Source organism: Pituophis catenifer, unplaced genomic scaffold, assembly GCF_029215685.1.
Source record: "Pituophis catenifer annectens isolate HBS135680 unplaced genomic scaffold, rPitCat1.0.hap2 SCAF_3, whole genome shotgun sequence".
In the NCBI taxonomy this organism is placed as follows: Eukaryota; Metazoa; Chordata; class Lepidosauria; order Squamata; family Colubridae; genus Pituophis; species Pituophis catenifer.
In genome coordinates this window covers 28349722-28363872 of record NW_027256883.1, presented here as the reverse complement: position 1 = coordinate 28363872, position 14151 = coordinate 28349722, and the positions used below count along the sequence as shown (strand labels likewise).

The window sequence follows — 14151 nt, the reverse complement described above, 5'->3', positions numbered from 1 at the left end:
TAAGTCTTGCTTGGGTCTTGGTGCTATTCTGTGCTGTACGCTGGTAGGTGCTGGAGCTCCTTCTCTTGACTCTTATGCCCCTCTCTTGGAAAGGTTCAGCATATGGGGCTCTAGAGTGCAAACTTTCACCCTTGAAATCAGTTGCAGACTTTATGGTTGTTCTCCTTGGGTTGTGGACTACTGTGATTCACAAAGGAATTGTCTTCCCTACTCTTGCTTTTCTGCTGACATACACACTTTCCCCCCATTCCTGGGTGCCTAATTTGCACTGGGCAGGTGTCGATGATTTTTTAGAATAAACTATTTGCAGTTTAGCTACTTAAGTTCACTGTTGATTATAAATAGCATAATTTAGCTCCTTGTAATGGTGGAAACTGAGATCCCACAGAACTGAACAACAGAATACAGTTGAGCTGTTTTAAAAAAGGTGAACCTGAAACCAGATTAGAAAAACAACAACCAAGTAGGGATGGTTTGTCCTTCCTAGTTATTCAGCTTCTTATAAAGAATTTGAGCTATCCAGGAGCCTGGATAGCTCAACAGACAGAACACGTTAATTTAACACCAGCTCTCTGCAATTAAAGTAAGATCAAATCTCGCCATGCTCAAGGTTGACTCAGCCTTCCATCCTTTCTAAGGCAGGTAAATTGAGGACCCAGTTTGTGGGGGCAATAAGCTGACTTTGTATAAGGGCGGCATATAAATCAAATTAAAATAAAACTAAAAAAAATTACTGCAATTCTTTATAAACAATTATTGTAACTGTAATAAAAGATCTGTGATTGGCAGCACAGACATGGTTATTTTTTCAGAAGCATTGTAGTGGGAGAAAAAAAATATCCTACTTTTCCCCAAGTTTAGTTTGTCTCTCCCCTGAAAAATAAAGAGTTTTGCAGTGTGTCATTAATATAACATGTAGTTTGACCTTTCAATGGCTTTAAAAAAATAGGACAGATTTACAGAAAATAAATTTGTCAGTAGATATAGTCCTTGATAATGTATATGCACCTTCTAAATTTGGAGCTGATTTTCTCCTGGATGCCAACTAGGGACCAACAAAGAACAGTAAACTTATGTTCACAAATTCTCCTTCTGAACTTCCTAAACATTTGGCTGACATGAAATGTTAAATTAAATATACTTTTGAACAAATAGAATTCACACACTTCTGAAAGTGCACTGATATTCTAACTACGGCTTGCATTTTATTCAAGCGTGTTATATTACACCTATAATTAAATTTAAGATCACTCACAAATCAGCTATCTTAATGAATGAAAGTGCATAGAGAATTTAACAGAAAAAGTGAAGCATGCCACTTGCAAATGTTTAGAGTAAGGTTCCATTTTTAATCACTAACTCTTTAATTAACTCTTTGTCTGAAGAGTTCGGTGTGATTCAGTAATTTCTTTCAAAAGGGGAAAAAACATCATGTGTCACCTAGTCAAGCTTTCCTTAAAAATTCAAGTACAAGACAAAACAGATATATATTTCTGCTGGAATTGAAGAAAAATCCACATAAATTGATCTCATGAATTGCAGGTGATGTTCAAGAATGCTGCCTAAGTTTTAGCTAGTGTGCTAAAACTTTGCTCTCTGTTTGCAAGGAATATTGTAACTGATGGTCCTTGTATCTTTTCCTGTTCTTAGGTATTTCTCCACCTTCATATTCTTTTCCAACACACACTGCAATAATTCCAACAGAAGCAGCCCTCTACCAGCCATCCCTATTCCTCAATCCACGAACCCTCCAGCCATCCACAGCATACTATCCAGCCGGCACTCAGCTCTTCATGAACTACACCACCTATTACCCTAGGTCAGTGATGGTTATCCTTTTTGGTGCCAAGTGCCCAAAGCATGCACGTGCACACGCAAATGCATGTGCATGTGCCAGAACCCCCAAAATGCAATGCGAGTGCCCCACACACATGCGCCCCATTTTGGGCCTGGAAAGCCTCCACCAATCTGGAAAACAGGGTGCAGGGGCACCGTGCAAGACCCCCCACACACCCTGTTTTGGGCATGGAAAGCCTCCTGCACCAACCTGCACCCCCTCATGCATGTACCCCTCCCCATGCACCTGTCCCCTCCATGCACCCTGCCCCCCAGGCATCGCGGCAGAGACCCGAAGACCAGCTGGCCAGTGGGAGGTGCACGTGCATGAACGGTGGAGCTGGGCTGGGGCGAGAGAGGGTTCTTCGTGCTACCTGTGGCACGCATGCCATAAATTCACTCTCACGGCCCTAGGTAATCCCCATCAAGGCAAGGCAAAACAAGAACTCCTTGTATGAATCGCAATGATGAATAGGACAAGAAGCCAATGCTCATTGCTAATAAGGATGCCTTGCAATAATTTGCCAGTGGCTAAAAGTATCAAAACACATCAGATAACTGTGGATAGAATAATTCTTTTATGTTTTCCTAGTTGGTAGAGAAGCTTTCTTAAAATGTTACCATGCCGCCTAATTGACTCTTTTTTTTTTTTGCAAGGGGTCTGATTTTTGCCAATTTCCCCCCTTTATCTGCAGCTCTTTGTGGGCTCTGGGAAGTATCATTCCTAAAGGGCAAACTCACAAATGCAGATTTCCTTTGAGTGCAGAGGGGATCATGGCCTGTGTGTGTGAAGTAGTCACATAAGGTTTTCTCCATGGAGTTATTCTCTGGTTCAGAACAATAAATTAGCATGAAATCAAAGGAAAGAAAGTCAGCTAGATTTGCAAATTACTATAGAGCTGCAATGTTATAATATTTATTTTGACTAAACTATAATATTTATTTTGATTAATCTGAAATGTTATAATATATATTTTGACTAATCCAATCATAAGATAATTCAGTAACAGTATTTGAAACAAACCATGGTTCAACATGGTATAAATTCAATAACTTATTATTGATTATTTATAAACCACAATGCCTGGCTACACACAACACATGAGGGCCTACTGTCTACGTTCAGTAAGTCGATTTTTGGAGAAAAGATCTAATATAGGCCGATGGTCTCCATTTTCAGTTAGTTGGAAACTTGCATCAGAACCAGCTATTTGTCCCTGCATGGTATCCACAGTGATGCTAGTCCCATTAATTTGGCTGTGCTGAAGAATCATCCAAGTTTTTGAGAGAGTGTGGTAGGGACAAAGGGAATACATTCCAGAGAATAGAGCAGGTAGAGTAGGAAAAAGAAATTCACAAAAAGCCAGGAAAATTTGAGAACTGAAGAATTGCATAGCAATGAAGAAAAGGATGATGACATAACAGGAGAAGGTCATCCAAGAAGTCCTAAACCCAGAATCATTGGTGATGGAGTATGTGCTTGACCTGGAGACAATGAACAGACAAGGCTGAGGTGAAAAAAAAGGGGTGACTAGAGAACAAACTTCAAGGTTTTTAGAACAGGGGTCTCCAACCTTGGCAACTTTCAGACTTGTGGAACTCAACTCCCAGAATTTGCTGGCTGAGGAACTCTGGGAGTTGAAGTCCACAAGTCTGAAAGTTGCCAAGGTTGGAGACCAGTGGTGGGATGCTACCGGTTTGCCCCAGTTCGGGCAAACCGGTAGTATATTGTTGTACAACAGACGGAAATTGGATTGTTCCTTTTGTAATCACGGTTCAGTTTTGACTTTACAGCATGCAGCAGAGAATGGATCTCTACAGCCAGATGGGTCGGCCAGGACACTGCCCAAAGAACGGATACCTCTTTAAAGGTCCAAGCTGTTAAATTTTCTGAAAAAAGTAAGTCTGCATACTTTATTTTTCTGCCAATTTTTTTCTGAAACTTCCTAACAGCTTTTCTAGATGTAGATTCTCGCCCTTCTCCCATCTAATCCTTACCATTCTCCTGACTCCCAAAATCTGTCCTCCCTTTACTTCCCACCCCACTTCCCAGTGTCATTTTGGTTTACTGGCCAAGGTTTGGCTGCTCCATGCTGTCCTTTTTGGATTGTGAGATATAGCAAATGGGTAATAACTGCATCCACATGCATCTTCAGATTATGAGGTTCCAAAATATTCCTTGGGGACCACCATCACATAAAGGTTTCAATGCAGGCCTTCCAGCTCAAAAAAACCCTTCCCCTGCATTTCCAGAGGTTCATTCTGTTTCTTACACAGAGGTTCCATGTTTAATTGCCCTGGCTAAGGGCAGATAGCATTCCTGTCTGCATTGTCAAATAAATGTGTTTAGGATCCTCAAGTGTTGATTTTATTTGACAGAAGAAGATGTTATAATATCTTTACCATTGGCTATAATTTAGTTTTTAGTGGGTGTAAGGCAGGGGTGGGTTCTATTTACTTTTACTACTAGTTTGGAACGGAATCGTGCGCACGCTGTGGCTTTGCTCATGCGCGTGCCTTGCTTCTGCGCATGCGCAGATCGCCGATGATGACATCCGGGGCAGTGGGCGGGGCCTCCTGCCGAGAGCAACCGGGAGCAACCCACTACTGGCGTAAGGTCCCACATATATCAAAATTCAACATCTGACTTCCTGTTCTAATCAGCCAGATGCTTTGGGAAGCCCATAGATATGTTCCCTCTGATCCTGGAAATTACCAATAGGCAAAAAAAAAAAAGTGGAAGAGATAAGCAAAAAGATTGATTATATCCACCAGTGATGACATTTTCCAATGAGATCCTCACCTGGGCTGCATTTATTTATTTAATTTATGTGCCACTTCTTGGGGTTCAAAATGACTCTGGAAACCACAATCTTCATCCAACCGTCAGGAGCCTGAGGAGGTAAAACTAACCTGGTTCAGAGGACATCCAAGTTATGACTATTTAAGTCCAGTGTAGTGCATTGTTAATTCTGGCCAAGGAGAAATTCCTTAATCCACAGTTTGTATCCATGTTTTGGTATATCTACATTTAAATCAATGATAGCTGCCTATCCAGACCAAGACAGGTGGAAGCATATGGATGTAGAATTGTGATCATGTGATCCCCTTTTGCGACCTTCTGATGAGCAAAATCAATGGGGAAGTCAGATTCACTTAACAACTACGTTACTAATGTAACAACTGCAATGATTCACTTAATAATTGTGGCAAGAAAGGTCGTAAAATGGAGCAAAATTCATTTAACAAATGACTCACTTAACAACAGACATGTTGGGCTCAGTTGTGGTCATAAGTCGAGGCCCACCTGTACTTGCAGAAGGAGAAAGAGTTCAGGGTGGGACATGAGCTGGTAGGTTATAAGTAAGTCAAAGTATAGATGATCCTCAACTTACAAGCATAATTGGGGTCAGAATTTCTGTTGCTAAGCAAGGCTATTGTTAAGTGAATCACGCCCAATTTTATAACTTTTGCCCCAGTTGTTAAGTGAACCACTGCAGTTGTTAAGTGAAGGATGCAGACGTTAAGTGAATCTTGCAGAAGTTAAGTGAATCTGGCTTCCCCTATTGACTATGCTTGATAGGAGCCAGCTGGGAAAGTCGCAAATGGCACTCCCATGACTCTGGGACACTGCAACCATCATAAATAAAGGAGTATTGGTTGCCAGGTACTCCAATTTTGATAATGTGACTCTGGGGATGCTACAACAGTCATAAGTTCGAAAACCAGTCAGACACTTTTTTCAGTGCTGCTGTCATTTTGAGCAGTTGCTAAACAAATGGTTGTAGGTCAAGGCTTACATGTACTGTATGTAACCATACAAATGACATGATCCAGTCTTTTTGCATTTGTTATAGGCTCCAGTTCACATCCTATACAACTTCACTGAACAAAATGGAAATCCCGCTGAGCAGGCTCCAAATTCTACATGGCTGCAATCCTTCAAAACAGAATCTCCACCATCTTGGATATCTGCTGATGTCAGGAAATTGTGTGGATTTTTTAAAATAACCAAATGTCACCCCAGAAATAGCCTTTCTCCGTCTCTCATTCTATACTTGCCACTGAAAGCCTTGGGGACCACATAAAAGCACTACTGGAAATCACAACTGCCAAATTCACACGGGAAGAATATTTGTAGGTCTCTATATCCAAAAATTACATTTATCTGTGATCACTAAAAGTATCCTACCAAGGTTAAGGCACTCCTAACATTTGTTGATACAGCACATCATGGCATACCAACTTTTCTAGTTTCATGCACATTTTAAAAATAAAATAAAAAGGTCTGAAGACCTTCAGGTTTATGCCATTGTGGGGTGGTTGTTTCTGTGTGTATGTTGCATTTGTATGTGTGTGTATATATGCCGATGTATGTGTACTTGGGTGTGTAAACACCTTGATTCATGTATATTTATTTGTTTAACAATATTTTTCAGGTTCTAGGCAGGTTTACTTGTCAGTGTAAAATGCAGTATGGGGTGGGGAGGGGAGAGAATGGTGTATCATTTTGTAAAATATAGCTTATAAATATATAAATATATATAATGTAATGCTCTAAAAATTTGTATATTGCACATGACTACTGTATATTTAAATTCCTCTAGTCAGATAATCTAACAGAGGAGAAGTTATTAATGGTGTACAAATCCTTTAGCAATTCTACTCTTTCCAGAAGCCAATATATAACTTATAAATCTTAGTATCAAATTAAACCTGGACAGTTAGAAAGTTTCTTCTCACCATTGTCTTTCCTGTGGAGGAAGGAATTAAAATGTGTGCGGTAAAAAATGTAGAGATCACTACACTGTAAGGGGCTGGGATATGGAAATTCTCATTTTAATGTTTTACATCAATTTTCCTGCTGGTATCCCTGACGAATTATCAAAAACACACAATTTTTGTATCAAAAACATACAGGGGCTATGTCACTGTTGTAAAAATTGATTGGAATCGTTCTTGCTGGATTCTGTTCAGACCTGATGAATGAATGTTATGCTCTTTGACTCACATTACAGTTTTGTCTTCCACAAATATTAAACTGTTTTAAATCAGTTTACTGAATTCTTGAATTCTGTACATTGGCAGGTAGGGTGGGTAAATAAACAGTTGGTCTTTCAAGTTGGGTTTTTTCCTCCCCAAAAATCTAAGTTGAACCTGTTTTAAGAAAAACTGAGAACTGTATGCCTTTTCCCCCTCACAACATGTCATTGAACCTATCCATCAGCTAACAATTCAGAATTATGACTCTTCAAAATTCTATAAGACACTTTTTTATTTTCTCAACTGTCATCCTTATCATCTAGGTGACAGCCTCAAACTCACCTTGGCTGATCTCAGAAAGTGAAACGTGGTTAAGACTATCCCAAAGATGCTTTTTTCAACTGCACTTTCTGTTTTTTCTTTGAAGCCATTTCTCTTCTCATCCAAAAAGCTTCCTTCAGCTCTTTGGTTAAGACTACGGTAGTTAGTACTTGGACAGGAAGCCACCAGAGGGAATCCCAAGGATGCACAAATAGGGTACAACAATCAACCCCTCATGCATTGCTGCTGATGTATTTGTGGTCATCAGGAATGGAGCCCAGATCCACACCTTTTCCATTTTCACCAGTCCAATTGATTTACTGTGTTTCATGATATCTTTTATTGCATCAGCTTTAGGAACATTTAAATTTTAATCTAGAGAAGGGACTTTTTTTCATAAGATATAGGTCACAACATCCCTTTTCCCTATGAGGAAAGACTCCCTTTGCCAAAGAGGATGGCATGGATTCTTGCTCACTGTTGGGATAATGGACATCAATTCTGCGCCATTCCAGAAGAGGGAGCTCAAAATCAAATTCCTAACCTGTCCATCTGATCTCGGCCTTACCTTCATAACTTCTAGACCAGATCTCAATAACAGCAAATTGTTTCTGCCTGGGCTCCTTTCCCCCAACAGAATTCAGGTCGTCAGTTCCTCTTGCTTACAATAACAAGAATGTATGCTCTGTGTATGGAAATTGTACTACATACAACTTAGCATCTCTGAGAAAAAGACACAGCTGTGAGAAAAAGGACCAACACAAACAGAAAACCTCAAAACTGTAGAGTCCTATTCATTGTTTCAGGAGCAACCAGTTCAGGGGTGGGCTTCAAAAATTTTAGCAAGGAGTTCTCTGCCTGGTTGCTGGGTGGGCATGACAATGGTAGGCATGGCCGAATTGGCCTCCTGCACCATGGCGTGGGGGGATCGTTTTTGCCCTCCCCGGGCTCCAGAGGCTTTCCTCAAGCCTCCAGGAGGGTGAAAAACAGCCTCCCCAGGCTCCAGAGGCCCTGTGGAGGCCAGAAACATTTCCAGTCTTCCCGAATTTCCAGTAGGCTCGTTTTCCGCCCTCCCCAAGCCTCCGCGCATGCCCTGCACTTATCTGCATCCAAAACGGGCCGCGTGGGGACTCCTGGGAGGTGTGGGCAGGGCGGGGCGGGGCCAGCCAGGAGTGGGATTTGAGGGTTCTCTGAACTGCATGGAATCTTAGCTAGAGGTTCTCCCGAACCCCTGTGAACCCCCAGCAGCGAACCCCTGATGCTGTTTAATAAAATGCATTCCTTAGAAAAGGATTACCAGAGGCACTCTTATTTGGGAAGTGGGTGCCCTGATGTGAGTTAACACAAGGAAGGAAGGACTGGGTGAAATTCTCTGGACATCAGTACTGTTTTGTTTTTTCTTAGTTTCAGGTAGTTGCCTTTGTTGCTGGAAACAATAAGTGATCCCATAACCAGATTTGTATTCAAAGGATTCAGGCAGCCCAGAAGATGGCGTGCTTAGCATTCAGTCTAGATCTAACTCCCCTGCTGCTTTGTTCCAATTTCTTTGGCTCTGTTTGTAGGCTAGCTTTATCAACCAGCCCTCAACAGTTACCTAGCCTAAACGCTGTTTTTATTAAGCTGTATTTCCATACTGGCCACAAAAGAAGGGACATTGTTTCCCCAACCTAATGCCATTGAGATATATATGTGCTGGTGGGAATTAATTTACCACATTTAAAGGTAAATTTAAAGAGTCCTCTCTTGGACTTTCTGGACTTGACTAAATAAATAGCCTTGTCTGGAAATGCTGGTAATCACCAAGAGGAAAATTACTCTGTAACAGAAAACAGTCTCTCTTATATAACAAATGAATACAAAAAAAGTGTGCAAGAAAACTGCTCACCTCAGTTTAAATTTATATTTGGAAGAATTTAGTTGCATTATGTAGAAAGCCATCAATGGAATAAAGAGCAATCTGGCTTTGTGGGAAAGACTAATTGAAACTGTTCAGCTCTACATCAGAGTTTTTGCAATATAATGTCTTTTTAGAACGAAAACAGTAATTCTTGTAGTGTGTGTGATTGCAAGTATACTTTCAAATCCTTCCCGTCCTCTGCATTAAAATGCCATGCTGGTTCTACATATCAGATTGAAAGCAGCTTAAAAGCTGGGGCCTTTTGATAAATATTAATGATCTGAAGCCGCGCATACAGGAAAATGATGTACTCTTAAGATGCTCTGGAGTTGAAAATTGTCAGTACTATTATGGTTTTCTCCTGCAAATAATAAATGATTCAACAACTGTATGGTTACCATGGGGATAGTTTCTCATTGAGCCTAAAATTACCAAGGTGCTGACAAGCCACTATTTTTAGTACCACAGATGTGCCTTTTTAAAAACAGAAGAGTGATATGAGTGTGTCAATGTGTATGGATGTATGCATCTGTGAGAAAAACATGAACTAATTTTCAGAATTGAATTATTATTGTTGTTATTTATAGTCCATGTACATGGTATTTTAGAAACTTGTATACAATTTTTCTTAAATCTTCATTTTGAAGGCATTTATAATGTAAAAATATAATCCAGAGAATCAAGGAGAAGACAAGGAAGAGTGTCAGTAAGAAAACTGACTAAATTCCTGATTACTAAGAGCAATAACAAAAAAAAATGACCTACACAAGCAGCTGTTTGTAGATCACTCAGATATTGGTGTTTTAGTAATATTTATACAACATGGTGCAGAAGTATTGTGGAGGGCAGAGAGATTCAGCCAACAAAATATTGGTTGTTGTAATACTGTAATTGAAATTTATATGGTGGAGTCTCCATTTTTTAAAAAATGCATAAGGGTGCGGAAAATATCACAAGAATGTAGTTGAACAAGGTAGAAGAGAACATACAATTAGGAGTAGATAATTTGTTGCAATAAGAGCATTCTGTTGTCAGTATATTACAACATCTGCATCTGTCGCATTCATTAGAGGAAAGCTAATGAAGAGAGTTAAGTCTGACCTACAAACTGATTTCATAGACTCCAGCCTTCATGAAAAAAAGCAATTACAGTTAGAAAAAGTACTCAAGAACAGAGATATATATCCTCCTTGCACTAAACATTCCAGCCGTTTCACAGCTACCGATCATATCTCTGTACCATATGAAAAAACCTGTTTGTATGGGAGACATGTTGTTAAACACCACCAGAAAATGCTTACAATTATCTTCCCTGTGGGTTCAGTTAAACCCTGGTAAAACAGACAGGTGGATATAAACATACATACACGTAACAGTAACTGTACATAATAGCTCTAGATACTATTTGTACATAACAAATAGATGAAGCACCTATGACTTTCACGTTACACCAGTTAAAAACGAAGGGAAAATATTGTCATTAAAACACTATAGAACCTAAGATGCCTGTTCTGACGTAGTAACATCCACATATGTTGGACAAAAGTTTCCATAATTTCTAACCGACATGGCCAATGTAGACATTATGGGAGTCATACACCAACATTTCATTTACAACATAATCCAACAGCATCATTTACAGAAGGCAGGCCTGAGGATTGGAGCTGCTAGTAATGACAACTTTGTGTGCCATCTTAAGATCACCACTTTGGGTTAATAAATGTCCATACCAATTTCTTCATTTATTTGTTCCATAAATGAGAAACAAGTCCAAAGACTCTAAATATTCAACAATAGCATCAATGCACCAAGTGCAGAAAAGCATCACACTAGAGCAATATGAACTTGTGGCCACAGAAAGAAAATAATTGGCTTCTTATACTAAGCCATCATTGCATTGGTTTTGTCTTTGCAATACAGTATGAACAAAGCCAACTGGCTTTATGCAACAAATCATGATTGAGAAAAGCATACATTTATGTTTGAACCCAATTGCACTAAGCCATCATCGTTTGGGCACGACTTACTGAATTAGCGGTAGCTGCTTGGGTGACCCAATATGATGAATCATAAGCCCCCCACACACACACACACAACATTATGGTTTAGTTTGCTGTGCAAATACAAGCAGGTTCTATGCTTAGGTTCCATATCAAAGATTTGTGCAATATAAGTAATCCTTGATTAATGACCTCTTATTCAGCAATTGTTGGAAATTATGATGGTGCTTAATGAGTGGGGATTATGACCAGTCTTCAAAATTCTGCTTCTATGATCACAACACCCTTGTGACCATGTGAGCCCTGGTGACACAGCAGGGGTGTCAAACTCACGGCGTCACGGCAGCTTCATGTAACATATCATGCCTTTTTTTCGCCTTCACTAAACTGGGTGTGGGCGTGGCCAGCACGTGATGTATCTGGCCTGCAGGCCACAAGTTTGACAGCCCTGATGCATGCAAACTCTGCCCTCAGGCTCAAGTTCGAGCATGACAGTGCTAAAAGTTGACTTAGCCTTCCATCCTTCAAAGGTCAATAAAATGAGGACCCAGATTCTTGGGACCAATATGCAAATAATACTTCTAAATTGTAATCCAACAAAAGTGTGCTGCAAATTGCTATTTACATAAACCTAAATGCCCTTGCTATTGCTTTCTGGTCTGTTGGCAACTGGCTAAAGTAGAACTAAACAAATTTAATATTAAAATAGGCTAAACAGACCACAAAAGAATATTAAAATAGGTTAAACAGACCGTAGGAGGAGGCTAAACATCTTAGAGAAAAACCATAGCCAGATGAGGATTAACAGGGTAGAAACAGACCAAGCTTCCTGATAAAAGATAATTCTATTTGAATTAATATATCAACACCTTTCTGAAAGCTTTGTATTCAACGCACCTGAGGTAGGAGATAAGCTAGAATTTACACCAGGTGTTTTTAAGTTGCTACAGTGTAAAAACTATGTGGTAAGCCAATGTTTTTCAAAAATGACAACTTTGAGATACGGTATGCGGACTTCAACTCCCACAATTCCCCAGCCAGCATGAGGAATTCTGGGACTTGAAATCTATACATTTTAAAGTTGCCAAGTTTGAAAAACACTGAACTAAACTGAAATCAATAATAGACTTCAGCAACAGCCCTTGTAGTCATCACTCTGCTTTTAGGAACTTTCCCCAGTGCCAAACAACAGTGTTGTCAACAAACTATGCAGGGCGATATTTGCTCTCAGTGGCAAATCTCACCTGTACTTATTGTATTCTGAGTCATTTTAGTCACGTGATTTCTCTACCACATAATGGTTGATACCGCCTATCTATGACTTTACACACCCTGAGCCTTCCCTGACATAGTTTAGGAATAAGAAATGCTGTGTTAACACTGCTACAGCTGAGAATTACTTAAAGCTGTCTCACTCATGGGCTGGGGATGAAATAAAGTTGGGGACAAGTTAGAAAAAAAGAGCAGCTGCCAAGGCATATATGTGCTGTGGGTAGGTACAAGGGGGATATAGCCTTCTAATGGTCTTAACAATAAATTATACTCTCATTTGTACCCAAAGATTTCCTTGATCTGAGCTACCCAGTTCTGAATGGTTAAACTCTCTGGTCTCTGGTAATTTACATAGAGATTTATAAAAGGCAACACTTGCAGGGAAAGAAGTGGTAGTAGGTGATTGGCTTCAATCCAAAAACCTTATTTTGTCTTTCGGCTCCACCCATCACCATTATTTCTGCCAGTGAAAGATTGATGGCAAGACCCCATGAATTACGATTAGGCTCCAAAGTCTAAAATCTCCATTGTATAATATGTGCTTGACAGTTACATAAACTTAAGTTTTGAAAGCACTACCTGGGTTTGTTTATTTTACCTTTGCCTTTCTTGGCTTGAGAACAATAAGCCACAAGTATGCATTTACATTCAGTGTTTAATATGGGACCAGTAGGGAAATTCTGGGAATTGAAGTCCAGGCATCTTAAAGTTGTCAAGTTTGAAAATAAAGGGAGTTTGGAAAAAAATGGGGAAAATTGGATTTATTTAGTCCATGTAATCTTTTCTGCCATACTCCATTTGAGCCTAATACAATTCTTCAAGGACAGGCAGCAGTCCCAGTTGGTATGCAGCTTCCAAGCCCCTTGTTATAGCCCTCAAAACCCATTTTAGCTAAGATCGTAAAAAAAAAAAAAAGCATTAAGAGAATTGTCATCCATTTGAACAGGAGTTCTTGCAGGTTATGGTGCAACTTGCATAAAAATAAATAAGTGTACTCTCAGTTGCACTGCTGTGGCCTAAAACAGTACATCAGAAAATATGTCAGAGATAAAACAGTGATATCACAATTACACTCCTAAGAGAATAATTCTAATGACTTCAAATTCCCACATGTACGATGTTGACTTACCAATTTTGTAGTCTTCTGACCACAAAGATTAAGATTCCCCCAAATACTGCTTACCTGCAAGGAGTTATAACATTATAAGATATAGGGGAAACAAAGATTTTACTGCACAGATTATCAGTAAAATGTTATATGTACCCATAAGGCTTCCTACATCCTACTCTTATTTATGCATTTTTACACAATCTTACCACTTTCATCTCTGTTTCTCTTCCGAGTATTAAGCTGCAGATCACCTGTTGCTGTTACTATTAGCACAGGGACATTAGCAGTCTTGCTTGCTGAGTTCAGGAAAATGTCATGTAGGTTTCTTGGAAAAAATATGGAAGTGATTTACAATTGCCTTCTGGTTTTTCAACTCAACAATCCGGGGCCTCTCCTGGTGGGCTCCCATTCAAATAATATCCAAATCAAACCTTGCTTAGCTTCTAAGCCCAAACAACATTAGCCAGATTCTTTTATCATACATCTTATAAATCAGATTTGTATAGAATTTATTAATACTTTTAAACACATTTTATGTTTAACTGCTGGATGCCATGAGTGCCTCCCTGGATAAAAAGGTGGATATAAATAAAAACAAAAATGAATAAGCATTAGGCACAATGTGCTTTGATTGGTTGTCACACTATAATGTAACAACTAAACCTTACTTCCAGAGGGTGTACTCTCCCCCTCCCTCCTTCCCCCTTTCACACACACACACAAATTGTTGT

The 14151-nt window shown here is 39.6% G+C and overlaps 1 protein-coding gene across 1 annotated transcript in view; it reads left to right on the top strand.

The window, feature by feature from the left end:
- ESRP1 (epithelial splicing regulatory protein 1) overlaps window positions 1-6778 on the top strand; it is a 40560-nt gene extending 33782 nt beyond the window's left edge. Inside the window, exons 13-15 of the mRNA XM_070942121.1 lie at window positions 1651-1819; window positions 3631-3735; window positions 5694-6778. Coding sequence (XP_070798222.1) covers window positions 1651-1819; window positions 3631-3721 — 260 coding nt within the window. The 3' untranslated portion in view covers window positions 3722-3735; window positions 5694-6778. The remainder of the gene's footprint in view (window positions 1-1650; window positions 1820-3630; window positions 3736-5693) is intronic.
- Window positions 6779-14151: the final 7373 nt, after the last annotated feature.